Genomic DNA, 16,932 nt, shown 5'->3' with positions numbered 1-16,932 from the left:
TGTTTGCCAACATGGAGCCCATAAAACTTTGATGGTAATCTGGATCACAATCCTAATTTACACCTTCTTTGTTTTTATTTATTTTTTGTAACGCAGACTTTTAAAAATAAGGAAAGAGGTGAGGGCCTATTGGCCTATATGGAAATTGGTTACAACCATTAGTAACACCCGTGTAACCATCAAGGCGTAAGCTGAAAATTCACTGGAATAAACTGGGTCACTAGTTTTGCTATTCATAGATAGTGTTGCGGTGATGCCATTTTTTTGGGCCCCGATACTGATACCCAATACCCGATACCTGGCTGTGCATTATTGGCCGATACCGATACCATATGTTTGAAATTGATGTGTGTGTGTGTGTATATATGAAGAACTGCATACTACTTGGGTGTAAAATAATTGCCATCATGGCTTTGTCAAGCTGCTGCCTACCTTTGTGAAGCAGGAAAAAGACTAATACAAAGTGAATCCAGTAGAAATTTTTATTGCCTACCTGGAATTGGTCACAAAAGTTGAATAAACTTATTGCTCTGAAAATGGCATCAGTGCCCTATTTGTTGGTACTCGCCGATACAGATACCACCATTTTAGTGCTAGATCGGGGCCCCGCCCGATACTGGTATTGATCTGTGCATCACTATTCATAGTAGATGAATTCAATGCTTGCATGGGCTGCAGAACTGCAAAAACACCTTTAAGTTTAAATGAGAGTAACGGAGTTCTATATGGAAAAGCCAAATGTCTACTTGACAAAATATTTATAGCCAGGTTAAGCTATTTGGCAAAACATGAATCTACCTGGGTTTAGAATTGGTAAAGCAAGCTTGCATTAAGCTTCTGGAATTGCATTGCATCACATTTTGCCATACCTTTGAATCTAAGGTCATGTCCAAGTTTATTATTGTAAGTTTAAATGATCTCTTCCAATATTGTCAAACGGAAAAAACTAGTTTGAAAAATAAAATTTATAATAATTAGAGTAACCAAAATGTTCAAACAGAATTATATTGATTATTAGTTTGTTTATATATACTTAAATTTATATTTATCATTTAGATGCTGTATGGATTACAGAAAATAAACAATGAGGTACAACTAATGCATTTTATTCTTGTTTTTAAGTTGCTTATTCAATCAGCTTTAAATATTCATGCCCATGATAGGTGTATGTAAATTCCTGGAAAGCACTATACATAAAAAGCACATTTGTAGAAGATATCAGTAAAAGTAGATAAAGTAAAATATAAGATTACTGACATGCCATGTTTGATGCAGAGGTCCATTATGTAAGTGTAGCGAGCGGTGTCTATGGTGGGAACAATGATCTCCTCTACCTTTGTGTTTTTATCTCCAAGGTTAATGTTTTTAATAACCTCGTTCCAGTGTACCCATTTGCCTCTTCCTTTAAACTGCGAAAGAGTTTACATCATAATTTATCAACTTGACACTAATCAAGAAAATATCTTAATATAAAAGCAGAATACCTCATAGAAGTAGTCATACACCAGGCCTTTATCACCCATTAGACACTCCCATTTCCCAAGTTTTTCAGGGATTGGACATTCCTTTGTTTCTCCAGAAAGTGTTGCCTTGAGGAACTCACTGAACCTCTCCCTGCTGTCTGCATCACAAGCACCCCCCACAGACCAAACCAAGGAGAAAGCAAAAGCTGCCTGCAAGCAAAAAGAACAGATGAAGAAAAAACGCAGCAGCTTAATTTACCTGATTAAAAATAACAAAAAGTAGGTGTCTTGTTTATGTTTGGTTAATATCAAAGGTAAGTGAGATCAGCTTGATAGATTAATTATACCATGATCCAGATATGGATGTTTTTATCCCCTGGATTCATCTTCACTGGCTCAGTGAGAAGCATCTCAAACAGTCGACACAGGGAAACCACAGTATTACTGTTGCTGGTGGAAACAACCTCCTGTGAAAAGGTCTAGATGATCACATCTATACATTTTTCATAAAATCCAGAGGAACATGTAGGTAATAGAACAGTTTTGCATTAAGAAATCAATGCAGGGAGCCTAGTTTACCCTGCAGTGCTTGCGTAGCATATTGATGGAAGGCGGAAGGAGCCAGTGGAAAAGCTCCAGCAGCAGGGAATGGTATTCCAGGGTCTGCAGAGCATCAGGAAGAGTGTTCATCCAGGAAATTACTAAAGGCTTCCAGCCTAGCTGAGATGGCTCCATATAGATCATACCACATCGGCTGACTGTGGCAGGCTGTAGATACAAAAAATGGCTTTAAGAAGGTGCTAAATAAGTCGACATAAATTTAAGTGGGCGACAAAATAAGTTAGGAATTAATGACAGTAGCTCTATACCAATAAATTAACTGCACATTTCTAACTTACAGAAGCTTGCGATAAATCCATTGCTTCAAAAATCAGACTCATCTGACTGGACATCTGAATTATCTCACCACTCATCAGGCACAGCTGTCAATCAGAATTAGAGGAGGAAAAATACTCATGATATGAAAACCCTTTGAGCATGTCTATTATTTCTTTTTAAAATATGTACCTTTTTATTGTCGTCCAGCACAGTGTTCATGCTCTCAATCCACAGTGTATCTATTGGGCCGTCAAACACCACCCAGTGGTGCTCTGGAGTGCCAGCCAAAGCAAACTCCCGAAAAGTGTTAGCCACAATCCCATCTGTCCACTGATAAAAAAAAAAAAAAACCCAGAATGGGCAGCAGATTATTGTACAGTTACTTTGAAAAGTAAAATTTTCATATTTTCTACGCTACAGCCACAAACTTAAATGTGTTTTAATACAACTGATTAAGGTTTCCATACCAACCAAAATAGCCAGAAAATGTAATGTAAAGGAGGAGGATAAATAAATGTGGGTCTTTTAAAAACCTTAAAATGCAGTTACAACTCCAAATCATGTTTAATGCCTCTATCCACTTAACATGTTTAGAGACTGAAATTTTCTGAATCTGGATCTGACTTTTCACTTCAAAATAGATCAAACTGGATAAAGATCAGTTTGATGCATGTTATTGATTGATGTCTGGCTTTAAGGTGAATCTGAATCCTAGTCATACATATTTATTTGCCACACATACAATTTTGAATAGAATAGAAAAGTTTACTCTGGCTACATCTACCCACTGCACTCTCCTACTTAGAACATGATACATTGTATGGATACCTTAGAAAACACAAAATATTAACAATTTGAATTAACAGATCATGCTTTCATGAGTCACTCAGATCATTCACTGTATAGCCTTACCTCATGCGAAACCAGGTCAAACTGTCCAAAGAGCTGTCCCATAGTGATGGACTTTGGGTTTAATGTCCTGAAGATGACTTTCTCCTCCTCTCCATATCCTTTCTCATTCATTAGGCTCAGAGTGTCAGCTAAAACATGCAGCACCTTTGTCTTACCAGCAAAGGGCTCTCCCACCAACATAAACCTGGAAAATATTTCTTTCATGTGAAATCATCTTGCATCCCCAATATAACACATCAAAATGTAAAAATGACATACCCATGTCTAACTATCATCATCTCGTATGTCTGGATCATCTTTTGTAAGAAGACTTCTGTTGGTTGCAAGTTATGACTTTTACAGCACTCTTTAGCAGTCTCTAAGAACAGCTGGTAAAAAAGAGAGCATTTGAAATATTTGAAAAATATTCATTTAGAATTAAAAGATATTATATTGAGTAAAAATAGTAACATATCAGACCTTATAGTCCGCTTCAGGAAGGGAGATGCCCGGGAAAAGATCGCTGGTGATTCCATTAAACAAAGGAATATCGTGGGACAGAAACTTGGGCTCATTAACATCCTTTATGGATCTCAGTAGCTGAATGTTACAACATGAGGCAGACAAATGTAAATGTTAATGAATTAATTAAGACTTATAAACCAGCTAACATTAAAGGCTTAAACTATAAACAATAATTACCAGAATGTCCTCATTCTCATTGGGATACTTGAGTTTAAGGTTTCCTGCAGCCACAAGCACTGCTTTAACAGCCCTCATGCCGTAATCATAGTGAAACTGGGAGGAGAGCTGCTCTGAACAAAGCCTGTAGGTCATCACAATCTTTACTGACAGTGGTTTGGCATTCAGGAAACCATATGAATATAGAGAGATCTCTGCTATCAGGGCGTAGTTTGGGACCATCATAGCCACAGTTCGGAACAACACCTGCAAGGAGGAAAAAGGACAGGTATTGTTTATCTTATCATTGTATTGTTGAAACATGCTTACGTGTCATTAACCCAAGATAGACCAATCTCACAGTTCAATGCTGAATTATAGTCAAAAGGTAGATTTTTGTTTGAGATCAAAGATTGATGATTGATCAACCATCAGGCAATCAAACAATTCTAGCTAATTACATGGGGCATTCAATAAGTAATGCCCCTGCCACACTACCAGATGTTTGATCTAGCTGAAATTTTGCATGTGAAGTTATTTAAGTCTCTATAGATTAAATAGCAAATTACAGGTCTGAACTATTTGTGGTTTCTGACTTACAGGTGTTTGAACTGAGTAAAGTCTGAAATGGAGCCTGTTGAGTGTCGAGCAGTGATCCGGTTTTTCTATTGGAAAGGACTCACACCACGGGAGACTTTTGATGAACATAAAGTAACTTATGGTGATGATGCCCGTTATATGACCTTGCAAAATGTTTTAAAAGGTCATATTATGGGACATTATCACTATAAGTTACTTGATCAAACGTCTCCCATTGTGTGCGTCCTTTCAAATGCGAAAACTCAGACTTGACTCGGTTTAAACACCAGTAAATCAGAACCCACAATTAGTTCAGAGCTGTAATTTGCAATTTAATCTATAGAGATTTAAACAACTTCACATGCAAAATTTCAGCTCGATCAAACATCTGGAAGTGGGCCAGGGGCAAATCGTAATGATTGAAACAGCAACATTGTAATCAATGTTGATTCAATGTATGCTGTTTGTCAAAACCCCTCTCCTCTTTGAGTTTTGAGTGATAGCATTTTATGATTGGGCTGGGGTTTGAAATTAATCACCATATGTTGAGGACAGAGAGCTGTGATTTTCAGATATTCTTATTTGTCTGTCAATATCATTATTTAGCATTTGTACAGTACATAATGTTTTGTCCCCACATTACTATAAGGTGTGGAACGTCCCCCAATTTACACGAGTGGTATGTCTCAACCAGACAACTACATCCGGGCTGTCTTGACCCATTCAATTCCCAACATGTCATCGCAAAGCACTTTACAGAGACAATTCAGCCAGATCACACACTCAGATTTGTTCAAAGTTTTCCATCTAAGGAAAACCAGCTGATTGCATCGACTCATTGACTTGAAAGCAATCCGGCAAACCAAGCATGCTTCTAGAGACAGTTGAGAGGAAAACTACTTTTTAACAGAAAGAAACTTGAAACAATATTTATATAGTATTAGTTATGGTTGAAAATGTAATGTTGATTCACCGTGCAAGTCACCAACCAATTTTTGTATAATTTAGATTTCAGGCTCCAGATGTATTTAATATTTCTGTTTAACTATGTTTCAGCATTGATACACTCATATTTGGCTATCTGGGACTTGATTAGGTACATTACAGTATGTGATTTTAATGAAATACTAAATGGAAAAATGAAAGGAACAATACCTTGAGGTTGTCTGGAAGTTCTGAGCGTCCTGCATAGCCAGGGTTCATAGTTATGGAAACAAAGCAGTTGGGATTTAGCCTGAGTTTAGTTCCTTCAAACTCAAAGTACTCAAGTTTCTGTTCTATGGCCCTCTGGATGCACAGAACCTGCTGGGCCACTACAGACAGCACCTCCAGCTCAATACGGTTGAACTCATCAAAGCATGCCCAAGCTCCAGATGAAGCTAGACCTTTAAAAAACTACACATTGGATTGAAAACAAACATTTAAATTAGTCTGTTGACACGTATGACAATAAACATACAATTGCTAGAGAAGAGTACTTTTCCCATGGAGAGATAATCCAGTCCATCTGAACAGTTAAAGACCACGCACTGCACAGCGAGTGCTTTGGCTAAATCCTTGGTGGTTTCAGTCTTTCCTGTCCCAGCCGGACCCTCAGGTGCCCCACCCAGGTTCAGGAAGAAAGCTCCAATCTGTTTCAGAGGGGGTGGAATCTGATTTGTGCATTTCTCAGTGAAATAAAATAATCAATATTTATATCTAAAAATATGATGAACTATTTTCTGAATTTTTGAAAAGACCTGCCCTCTCCACTTTTAACAGCAATGCACAAGATGATGTACCCAATCCCTAGAGCTAATGCCTATTAAAAGCATGGAATGAGCACGTAGGACAGCCTTACGTAAACATATCACCAGAATGATTGAAAATTAAGAGGACCAATTATTTTGATGATCCACCCGGAAAAAAAACATCCTCCACTATACCTTTAAGTTAACGTTAAAACACATTTATAAGCCTTTTTTGGGTTACCAGAGTTCTGTAGCATCTGTCAGTCAGAGGAGTGATGACCAGACGTGGAGAGTTCCCCAGGTACTCGTAGGCGTATTTAACATCACAGTTGATAATGCGGACGCGAACGTTGTCGTCGCACCAGTAGTAGCGAAGCTGAGCTAGCCACTGAAAGTCAGTTTCATGTGATACACCTTAAACAAACAACAACTGTAAGTTTCTTTGAACTGTACTGGGGATGTTTTATTTATTCAAATTATTTCAATCACATGTACCTTTCTCAATAAGCTCCATGACAACATCCCGGGCATGGACATCAATCGTGACCAGCGCTCCCAACGTGATCCGGGTTTGCTTGGCAAGTTTTCCTCTCACAAGTTTTATGATGTCTTCTAGTTGATTTTTCAGCTGATGATAATAGTTTTTTATACCCTACAGAGAAAACCCCAATACAGTTACATTATTTTAAATATTTTTTATAGAGTGAATGAGATTGAATTTCAAATTAATTTTGCATCCTTTCTTTTTTTTTTTTTTTCTTATATAATGAATAATCTTTTTTCATCAGTTTTGCAAATGATCCGTTGGATTTAGGAATTCTTAGAATTATTTTGAAAAAAGAAAAATAAGCGGAATAAAACTCAGAAGAGACTCACATCCGGCCCTGCTCTGATGGCCTCATGAACCTCCAAAGTCCAAAAAATCTGAGAGGTGCAAATAACGACCTGTCCAGGCCACTCTGTGACCCACTGGTTCCGTGAAGTCTCACCATAAGCCTGTCCATTTAACAACAGGGAAAGGTTGTTATGTACCACAAGGGTCATGGTATCATATGTGAACAGTTAACTTACACTCCTCATCAGCATTGACGTCAGTTTTGAGAATTAAATTGTGCATTTTTTCCCCCCGCATGAGTCTTTATGCAACAAATAACTTAATTGTGTTTTCTTTTAGGCCTTTTTTCGCACATGTGTGATTTTCTTCTTATTTTCTTCTACAGATCTTCTTCAGAAGAAAAAAATTTACATAAACACTTATTTTTTGGGGCCATAAACACGGTATTGGCATAATTCTGACGAAAGACTGTTTTCAGCTGAGACAGTAAACTTTATTAAAGTTTGAGACAAACGTTTAACAATTTAGCTGATGATTTTTTGTTGATTTGAATAAACTTAGAGGTTATCATGCTATTTTATTATGCCACCCACTTTGTGTGTTGCCCCATTACCACTGGCAGGGAATGGGCCCTCAGCATGATCATATCACTGCCATGTTTGACAGTTGTTACTGTGTTAATTTCTCATCTAAACATGATCAATTTCAAATTAGAGCATTTAGCAAAACCTAGAGGTTGATGGCTAAAACAGCATCATAAGATTTTAACCACAATATTAATATTTAAATGTTATAACAATTTCAAAAATAAACAGAGGGATGTTAAAATCGTAGGGAAATGGCTGTTCAAACCGTTGCATTTCCAAATTTTCCCGAGTGGTGCACAAATTTACAGGAGTGAATAAAATGAATGCGATTGGTCGTTTATCAAGAGGGCGGGGTTGTTGTGGCGGAAGGGTCAGAAGGAAGTTTGGTTGTGGCCGGTGTATCGGAAGCATCTTGCTAACCAGTTAGCAACTTAGTGCTAGTAGGTTCCCAATGGGAAATTACATTGGGACCAAGTAGCACTAAATTGGTAATGTTTCCACTGTCAAGGAACGCTATGGACAGTGGAAACATGCAAGAGGAGAAGAGTTTTTAGTTGGAGGTCGTGTATGTGTCTCCTTCATCATACGCTTTTTATTTAGAGGAGGAAAGCGGGGACAAAGTTGTTGTTGAAGAGGACATCAGGGCGGCAGAAGTTTTGTTAGGTGTAGAAGGCTTACAGCCGACACAGACGTCCATCCCCATGAACACTGGGACGTAACTCAATGGTAAAGTAAATGATTCTTATTTCTTATTTCATCCGTTTCGTATATTAGCTGCGACATATGAATCAAGATGCTCTGACCGAAAAAATTTGATTGACAGATGACCGTTGATCAATGATTGGCCAAATTTAGGTGTACAAGCTGATGTATAACTAACTGGCCTGCATAAGATAAAGGGGAAAAAAACAACACAGATTTTAAGGATATTTTTTTAAAACAGAAATTTTCTAAATTGTGGGTCTGATAAAGAGTACATTTATATACATGTTTAAGCCAGAATGATTTGACATTTAAATATGATTTCCCTGCGACTTTAAAGAAGAATACATACAAAAAGCATGTAAGCCAAAGAAATTATTCAAACAATCAGACTCCACAGGATTGGCTGAATTTAATTATTAGGTAAACATGTAATTGTTGTTCATTTGTTTAATACTGCAAATAATAATGTTTATGATTAACCTACATTTCACAGTATCTCTTTCTTCACTGCATTGCCCCACCACTTTTTGTGAGGTGTGGCATCAAAGATACTAATAAAGTTTCACATAGTATTAATTAAGGTTTAATATTCTAAAAAGATTTATCTAACAGGCTATTATGGATATACCAAATGTGAGTACATTATATCATTAAATATGAAATATGATATTAACTAAATAGGGCGTCCAAGAAGTCTTTGGAGATCAGTTAACCTTACACTGACATTCAAATAAGAGCTTCAATTTTAAGTCTTGAAAATCTCTTTCAAAAATTGTGTGCTGTGTCCTTTCAACTGAGAGACATTTATTCAAACATTAATGGGAGGTATATTACACATTTGACTTTGTATAATTGTGAGTATTCTTCTTGTTTAATATTTAGCCTTGGTTCACACTTCTTTTAAGGAGAATTGTGAAAATATTTTATAGTTTATAGTGCAGAGAAGATCTGCCTTCAAATCAAATAACTAAACACTATGTAACTGGGATCTTACCAATCTTGATCGGGCTATCACGTCTCTGACACTGCGAAGCATTACATCCTCCACCTGTATTAGCCACTTCTCTACAGCTCCTTTGGCATCAGACGTTGAGATGTGCTGGATTAACTCAACACGCTCACCTTCGCTGCTGTACATGGCCTGTGCGATGAGCAAAAAAACAGTATGCCAAAGTTTTAAAAGCTTATCCATCACGTTATATTATACATTTTGTGAATATGCCTGCCTTACCTGAATATCCAGATTGGGCAAGAAGTCTAATTTGGAAATTCCCTCAAAGCACTTTTTCAGATGAGGCTGAACGAGTAGTGGATCTTTGGTTTCAGAGAGAATCTCGAGCATTTCATCATTAGATAGAAAGAAGAACCTACAGACAGATCAGCAGCAAAAAAAGACTAACATATAATGTTATAAACCAAACTAGTTCAAAAGGTTTGGCAAAAGGTTTTTTTCTCTTGTACCGTGGAAAAAAGAGCCGTTTCTTCTCCAGGTAAGCATTCAAGCCTTTCATAATGACATCGAGGAGGTTGTTGGAATTTTGCAGCTTTTCAAGCAAACCAGGCAGTGAAGTGGCAGGCAGAATCTATGATGAGGTAATAAGGTAGCTGACAGATCTGTTGTTAGTAATAAAAGGTTTTAAATTCAATTTATTTCTACCTTTGGGTTTTTAACACAGTGCTTCATGATCTCTTTATAATTTCTGTCTACGGTCTGGAAAAGTTTTCCTTCTTCTGGAATCTGCCTCATGATGTCCTGAGATGAGAAGATGGGTGCCAGGTGAAGCCACTGGGCCTGTACCTTCAGCCACTCATCTATGATAACCTGAATCTGAAGCAGGCGCTCCTCCCATTGCTGAAAGAAAAGAACAAAGCATAGAAAAAGCTCCATATGGATCTTAATCAAATTTGTGTTTATTTATTAGGAAAAATTGTCTCTCTAAGCTTACCTTCATTTGATTCTCAAATGGTTTGACGAAAGGGGAGCCCCTCATTGTTTGAGTCTTTACAATCTGGTCATCTAACATTGTCTGAACATCATCCAATGCAGTCAAAATGGAAGTCCCAGTCTCCTTGTAAGGTATATGGTTGAGGAAAACACTGTCCCAGGCTTGCATCATGGTTTGCATGGCCTTCTCCAGAGAAAACTCCTACAATAAAACATGGTTTATTAGATTGGGCTCCATTCAACTCAAGATTTCATGCTAACCTGTAGAATAAACCAAACATTCTTGGGTAGTGTAATTACCTTACTAGCAACCACACTGATAGTCTCAAATTCACTCAGGTAAGGTTCTAAATTTTGCTTTAAAACTTTGCGTAGTGTTGTCCCAGAGTTAGGGCTTAGGTCATGCCCAAATACTTTAGACATCAGGTCCCAGTGACGAGCTCTGATGCCTGGGTTACATAACACAGACACTACAGGGACATTCTCCTGTAGAAGCAAAAATAGATCAATCAAAATTTGAACATAGAAGAAAAAATAAACATTTTGTGGCAGCAGTTTTTAAATACCTTAAACTTCTTGATCTGTTCCACTACAGCAGAGCACAAAGCTACTATTGGGTTTTCCTGCTTTCCTTGATCATCCTCAGCAGACCTTTCTCTTGTTATGCCAGACATCTTTTCCAACTCTTGTGCAGCCTTATTCTGCTTCTGCTGGAAAAACCTCAACAACTTGAAGATCTCCCGATAAAATTCATCCACTTGAGTTTCCACAGTCTCCCCATTTATGTCCAAGAAAGAGCCATCCATCCACCTACTCATAAACAGGGTACAAGGTTATCACTGGGAGTAAAAAAAAAAAAAAACAACACATTTGAGGGATGGATATCAGACCTGCTTTCTGCGTCCTGCCACTTAAGGATCAATCCGAACAGCTTGTGGTATGTATCAATTTCTTCCTTAATAACCTCAACTTCCGGGTAAGATGTTCGGTCCCATTTATAGAAGGTTTCTTCTTTATTAATAAGGGCAACAGCCTCCTCGGCTTTACGGAGATTCTTCTGTATCATTTTTACCACTTTAAAACTCTGTTGAAAAGTATTATTTATAAGTTTAGGTTGTTGGTGTAACCATTTCCAAAGAAAACATTACCATTAATCTGTGCTTTGAAGATCAAAATGTTTATTTGATCCATATACTTTATTGGAGATAGAATAACAGTCTGGAACATAACTGCTGAGTGAGGTTTTCAAATTATAAAAGAAAGGTCTGAATGAATATGGAATATATATTTAGCCCCTTTAAGTCTGATATTTTTAAATGCATCCAGTGTAATTAAAAGCTTCCAGAGGTTGTTTCTTAGATGCTTCTAAGCAACAACTGCAATCTGGCAGTGCTGGATGTAATATTCTCATAATATATCCAGCACTTCTATGAAAATTAGAGAAGATTGCTGGCAACCACTAGCATAATGAAAACCAAAGAGAATACAAGACAGCTTAGGGATGAGGTAGTAGGTAGGTTTATAGCAGGGCTCGGTTAAAATGGAAAGTCTAAATTTAAAAGGGACACTTTTCAGCTCATCATTTGGCACAAGTAATAAGTTACCAAGACCTTCCAGCTAACCTGAAATGACAGGCTAAGACTAAGAAAGGGAACTTCAATCAAAGTCACAGCCAAGAGGCATGCAAAATGGCATATGGAACATTTTTACTCAACGTAATCCTGAATATAAATGTTCCCCAAGTTAAACATCATGCTGCGTGGGATATTTTCTTTACTAGGAATAATAAGTCTACAAGAATCTGTTGAAAGACCTGAAAAATGCATTTTACAGCAAGTATAATCTGGCTTATGCTGCTTTATTTGACCCAAAGAATGAGAAAATTCTTCCTTATAGATGCACGCTTATAAGGACAAACCCAAAAAGACTTGCGGTTGTGTTGTCACTGTGGACCTCAACATAGATAAATCAATTTGAAAATGATTTGAAAACCGTGAATTATTTGAATTCTAGTCTAGTTTACATATATCCATTAAAGTTTAAGGTGTGACATTAAATAAAATGGAACAAAATTTAATGAATGTAAATAATCTTGGAAGACCCTGTGCAGTAATTCACCCGTTATGTTTTACCAACAATAGATACTACAGCTGGGGAGATCCCACGCTCGACAGGAAAATACTTCACTCTTCATTAACATTGTAAACAACAGTCAAACAGAAACTATCTGAGGTTTATACAATATTTGGAAATGAGACCGTACCTGCTCCATCATATCAAGGGAAGAGCAGTTTAACTGCTCTACCATGGCTCGTAACTTTTCAAGCTCAACCAATAATTTTTCCCGTTTTGCTATCAGCTCTCCCTCTCTTTTCTGCTTTGCACTCAGCAAGACCTGAAAGATAACACTTTAGTTCAATGCAAAAATAAATAGTGTATAAATACTCCCAATACTTCAGTTTAGAAGACACACCTCATCGTTGAGCTCAAAGGCATCATGTATTTTTTTTTGCCAGAGAAAAACAGCAGAGTTAAGCTCCAAATCCTCTGGTTCAAAGTTGTAGACATCCAAGAGGTACAACAGTCTAGTGCTAGCTTCCTGCAGGTGCATGATGTGACATATACAGACGTAAGAAAACATACCTTTATGGATTTGACAACCACTGGGACGTACTGTCCAATTATTCACCTTAATTTTGTCTTTTAGGTCGGCAACATCCTTTGTCTTGATACGATTAATGTAGTCTATCATGTTAGCAATAGCATCTGTGTCTTCTGGAACTTCTAGAGCTTTCTTGTTGATGGTTTCAAATTCAGAACAGATCCTTTCGGAAAAAAAAACAACATAGATCATGCATAATGTGGAAATTCTATAAAAGACTGATAGGTTTGACTAAGAATGCTTTAGGAGGAGACGTACAGCTGATTTTGCTCTCTGTGTTTGGTGACAAGTGTCTTCAGAAGAATGTCAGCAAACATTTTGGCCTTATTAGATAGGCCTTGATTCAGCTCCTTACAGTCCAAATGAACCATTGGGAAGAAGACTTTTGATGTAAGGTTGGCAATCTCTTTTGACAGCATATGAAACTCCTCCACTCGCTTTAATAGGTAAGGTAGCATACAGTAAGAGGTACACCAACACATGATTTAACCAGACATAAAATGAAATAGGTTCATCTTTGGGAATCTTTACTTTAGTATACTCATCAAAAGAATGCTCCTCATTCAGAAAGGTGTCCACCTGAGTCTGCGCAGTTCCATTCACAAGCCAGTCATAGTTTTTAACTTCAAAATAAAACACAAAAGTAAGTCATGAACTGTTATAGGTCTGATTTGTATATTAAACCACAATATTTGTGTTTTTCCAAGGTTGAATGATCATAAGACAAAACACTTCAATGATGTTTACGAACAACAGAGTCGGACAAATTTGAGTTAATTGTAGATTTTCTCTGGTTAAAAAGTTTAAATGTCTATGCAAATATCTAAACTAATATTTGGATAAATGTAATTTTTCAGGACAATTAAAGAACCGTAATGTCACTAAAAAGTCCGACTGACCAGGATCATTGTGAATTCAGAACATCAAACCATGTAGATTGATATAATCTACTGTAATTTGATTAAGTTTTTAGGCAAATCTATTTTTTGCAGCTATGTGAACAAGCCAAGTGTCTTATGTAAAAAATGTTTTTCATGGTCAGGGAAGGATCTTATGCCAAGCATGATGCTGGGGTAGCACCCTGTTAAGGGTCTGTTTAGCCATCATTAGCACTGGTGCCTTTCTCATAGTGACTGGAATATTTAAAGGTGGACTAACTCCTAATTGTTTAGCTTCCCACAAACAAACAAACAGTTAGATGGTTGAATCTTGGACATTGTTTGGTTTTCAGCATGTTTGGGTTTCAACACTTGGGTTTGGAATGAATAAAACAGGAGGACTTTGGGCCTATGAGATGTATTTTACCCCAACTCTATCAAAGAGTGAAGAGACTGTGTTTATATTTTAAAGGTAAGGAATATGCCAAGAAAATAACTGAAAATACAGCGAACCATTCCTCTAAAGAAGAGAGGTCAGACACCCAACCACAGTCATGGTAGGGACATGATGGTACTTACAAAATGTGTTTGGTTTCTTTGTCCATAGAAAAATGCAGGGGTATCTATGTTTTTGAGTATTCTTCTGACTTTGTTTAGATTGGAGAATATGTATACAATAAATCTAAATGTATTCACCAAAAACTTGCCAAGGAAAATCATTAACTTTCCAAGAAAAAAAAGGTTCCAAAAGGCCCCAGATTTAAATTATATGTGTGTTACTTCACCATAAGTTTTGTAATGTTTGTCAGGTTCCTCCAAATTTTTGCGCACAGCATTTGTCACAGTGACCCGAGCCCAAGCAAGGATATCATCTGGAATGCTTGCATTTACATATGAGGTTGAGGTTGGGGCCAACCATGCCTGCACGGTCTGTACTCTCTGTGAATAAATAAAAAGCAGGCAAATCCTGGATGAACGCACACTTATACAAACACACAAACAGTAATGAAGCTTGAAGTAGGGAAATCTGACCTGCAGTGTGCTCGCTATGGAGCTGAGGATCTCTAAAACAGAAGCCTCTAAATCTTGGAGGGATGGGTACATTTCCATCTTTTCGTCATCAAACGTCAAATTCATGCAAAATATTGGCAAGTAGCGGCGATTGTTTGGATCAAATGCGCTGACAAAGGTTTTTACACTTTGCTGAAGCATAGATTTCAACTATAAATTTGGAGAGAAAATATCAGTGTAAGTCCAAATTGGCATAAGGATTTATCTGTAATATTAAATAAACCTCACAAAGTTTCAGTCGAACATCCTTCCCTGTCTAACAGTTTCAAGTGTAAAGTGTTTTTTGTTTCACCTGATTGGACATGAGGGTGGATGCACAGTTGTAAAAAGAATCCAGCTGCTCCACTTTCAGTCCTTCTAATGTCTCAGCATCTGTTAATATGTGAATGATTGGGGGAAACCAGGTATTCATGATTTCAGCTTCTTTTCTTTCACACTCCGTAGCTGCACTCCTCTGCAGATGTTTACAATCCACAGGTTCAAGAGATCTAGCAATTAAGGAAATACTGTTATAGGGGTGGTAGACTTCCACCTTAGACTTGGTTATATGTTTTTATAATGTGCTCCTACCTCCATCTATATGGTTCAACTAGTACCATGTGGGTAAATGCTCTGTAGCTAAGAGCCGATATAGTTTGCATCACATGGTGCAGAATGTGAAGTTTTCTTTTTATTATTCTCTGCCTTTTTGTGAAGGTGGAATGGCACAGCTGGAAGCAGTCAAGACTTGAAAAATAAAAAGACAAACTTAAAAAAAGTTTGATGAAGCAAATTATTCTTTGTACAAATATGATGTACATTAAAGACTTACTTTGGTTGGCTGTATGTCTGCACTTCAGAGCTTTCTTCTTGTTTGTCTGGAGTATTGAATGTTGTGTCCACTAAAAAAAGGAACGTTGCATAGGTATATGATCTACTTAAACCCTCAAGAAAATCAGCAACAAACAAAAAAACAAAAAACAAATTCACAGACCTAATCTTTGCTCTCACTATTGTTATCAGGGTTAAAAAGATATATATTACTGGTCCATTCTAAATAACACCCTTAAACAGCCAGTCATCCTAGTAATATATCAGTAATATTGAACAGTTTAAAACCTTAAAAGACATCCATATCTATTGAGGAGCTATAAATTTAAAGATTTCACGTCAGTTGCCAAAAAAAAAAAAAAAAATCCAAATTTGTTTTGGTATAGAAAGTAAAACTGTAATATTGTTCTTAAAGATGTAAGTAAGTAAGACTAGAGCATAATCCATTTGTGAAAACCATTAGTTCGCCTCTTGATCTCATTAAATTTGATCATGTTTTAACGTACAACCTCTAACATATTTTAGGCAGCTTATATGCAACAAACAAACACAAAATAACCTATAAAAATAATAAATGGGTAAAAAACAATTTATTACAGAAAAACCTACATACATAACAATATATTTGCATGCACATTCTGCGGCATTTACTCTAATTACCCTTAAATAAAATCATGTGCATTCAATATTCTTCAGAGTTCAACTAATTACCTACTGGACTCCATCTGTGTGATATTTGATCTCTCTATTTTAGGATTTTGAAGGTTTAGAGACAATCAGTGAATATAAAAGCATCATGACACCATGATGACACCTAAAGCAAGGTTACGTTAAGAATAACAGGCAAACCTTTCAGGCATAGAAGGTATGGTGAAAACCTATCAAAACATGGTTGTCAGTATCAAGTGTCGACTGATGAAGTAAAGTTTTCATCAGGAAAGTGGTCAACAGACCCACTTCAATATTGAGACTACTCTTTCTCCATTGCATAGGTTTGGGAGCCTATCATAAGGATAGCACTTAGGCTTACACCCTAGAAAATTGGCTATTGTGGAACATCTGCCTTAAGAAAAGTCCCATTAAAATTCCCATTTACAGTTTTGCTTGACAGTTTACAATCCCTTCCATTCAAGACAGAAAAAAAAAATGAGCTGCCAGTAAAATAAATGGAAATGGAAAAAAATTAATAATAAAAAAAAGGATGAAAAATGGTAAT

At 36.9% G+C, this 16,932-nt stretch overlaps 1 protein-coding gene across 1 annotated transcript in view; it reads right to left on the bottom strand.

Moving 5' to 3' along the window:
• dnah12 (dynein, axonemal, heavy chain 12) overlaps positions 1-16,932 on the bottom strand; it is a 39,614-nt gene that overhangs the window by 19,964 nt on the left and 2,718 nt on the right. The window contains exons 4-36 of the mRNA XM_015392436.1: positions 15,718-15,787; positions 15,477-15,632; positions 15,199-15,394; positions 14,868-15,056; positions 14,621-14,774; positions 13,489-13,580; positions 13,216-13,394; positions 12,985-13,120; positions 12,769-12,894; positions 12,559-12,690; positions 11,186-11,379; positions 10,862-11,105; positions 10,596-10,781; positions 10,297-10,497; positions 10,008-10,202; positions 9,812-9,933; positions 9,582-9,717; positions 9,345-9,491; positions 7,100-7,219; positions 6,719-6,875; positions 6,465-6,637; positions 5,972-6,124; positions 5,649-5,888; positions 3,936-4,181; positions 3,714-3,833; positions 3,513-3,622; positions 3,255-3,438; positions 2,532-2,672; positions 2,363-2,446; positions 2,043-2,231; positions 1,811-1,930; positions 1,485-1,673; positions 1,258-1,409 (exon numbers count right to left, since the gene is read on the bottom strand). Of these exons, the coding sequence (XP_015247922.1) occupies positions 1,258-1,409; positions 1,485-1,673; positions 1,811-1,930; positions 2,043-2,231; positions 2,363-2,446; positions 2,532-2,672; positions 3,255-3,438; positions 3,513-3,622; positions 3,714-3,833; positions 3,936-4,181; positions 5,649-5,888; positions 5,972-6,124; positions 6,465-6,637; positions 6,719-6,875; positions 7,100-7,219; positions 9,345-9,491; positions 9,582-9,717; positions 9,812-9,933; positions 10,008-10,202; positions 10,297-10,497; positions 10,596-10,781; positions 10,862-11,105; positions 11,186-11,379; positions 12,559-12,690; positions 12,769-12,894; positions 12,985-13,120; positions 13,216-13,394; positions 13,489-13,580; positions 14,621-14,774; positions 14,868-15,056; positions 15,199-15,394; positions 15,477-15,632; positions 15,718-15,787 (5,233 nt within the window). The remainder of the gene's footprint in view (positions 1-1,257; positions 1,410-1,484; positions 1,674-1,810; positions 1,931-2,042; positions 2,232-2,362; positions 2,447-2,531; positions 2,673-3,254; positions 3,439-3,512; positions 3,623-3,713; positions 3,834-3,935; positions 4,182-5,648; positions 5,889-5,971; positions 6,125-6,464; positions 6,638-6,718; positions 6,876-7,099; positions 7,220-9,344; positions 9,492-9,581; positions 9,718-9,811; positions 9,934-10,007; positions 10,203-10,296; positions 10,498-10,595; positions 10,782-10,861; positions 11,106-11,185; positions 11,380-12,558; positions 12,691-12,768; positions 12,895-12,984; positions 13,121-13,215; positions 13,395-13,488; positions 13,581-14,620; positions 14,775-14,867; positions 15,057-15,198; positions 15,395-15,476; positions 15,633-15,717; positions 15,788-16,932) is intronic.

Source organism: Cyprinodon variegatus, unplaced genomic scaffold (assembly GCF_000732505.1).
Source record: "Cyprinodon variegatus isolate N-32 unplaced genomic scaffold, C_variegatus-1.0 Scaffold591, whole genome shotgun sequence".
Lineage (NCBI taxonomy): Eukaryota > Metazoa > Chordata > Actinopteri > Cyprinodontiformes > Cyprinodontidae > Cyprinodon > Cyprinodon variegatus.
Note: the sequence above shows the minus strand (reverse complement) of the source record. Positions and strands in the feature narration are given on the sequence as shown.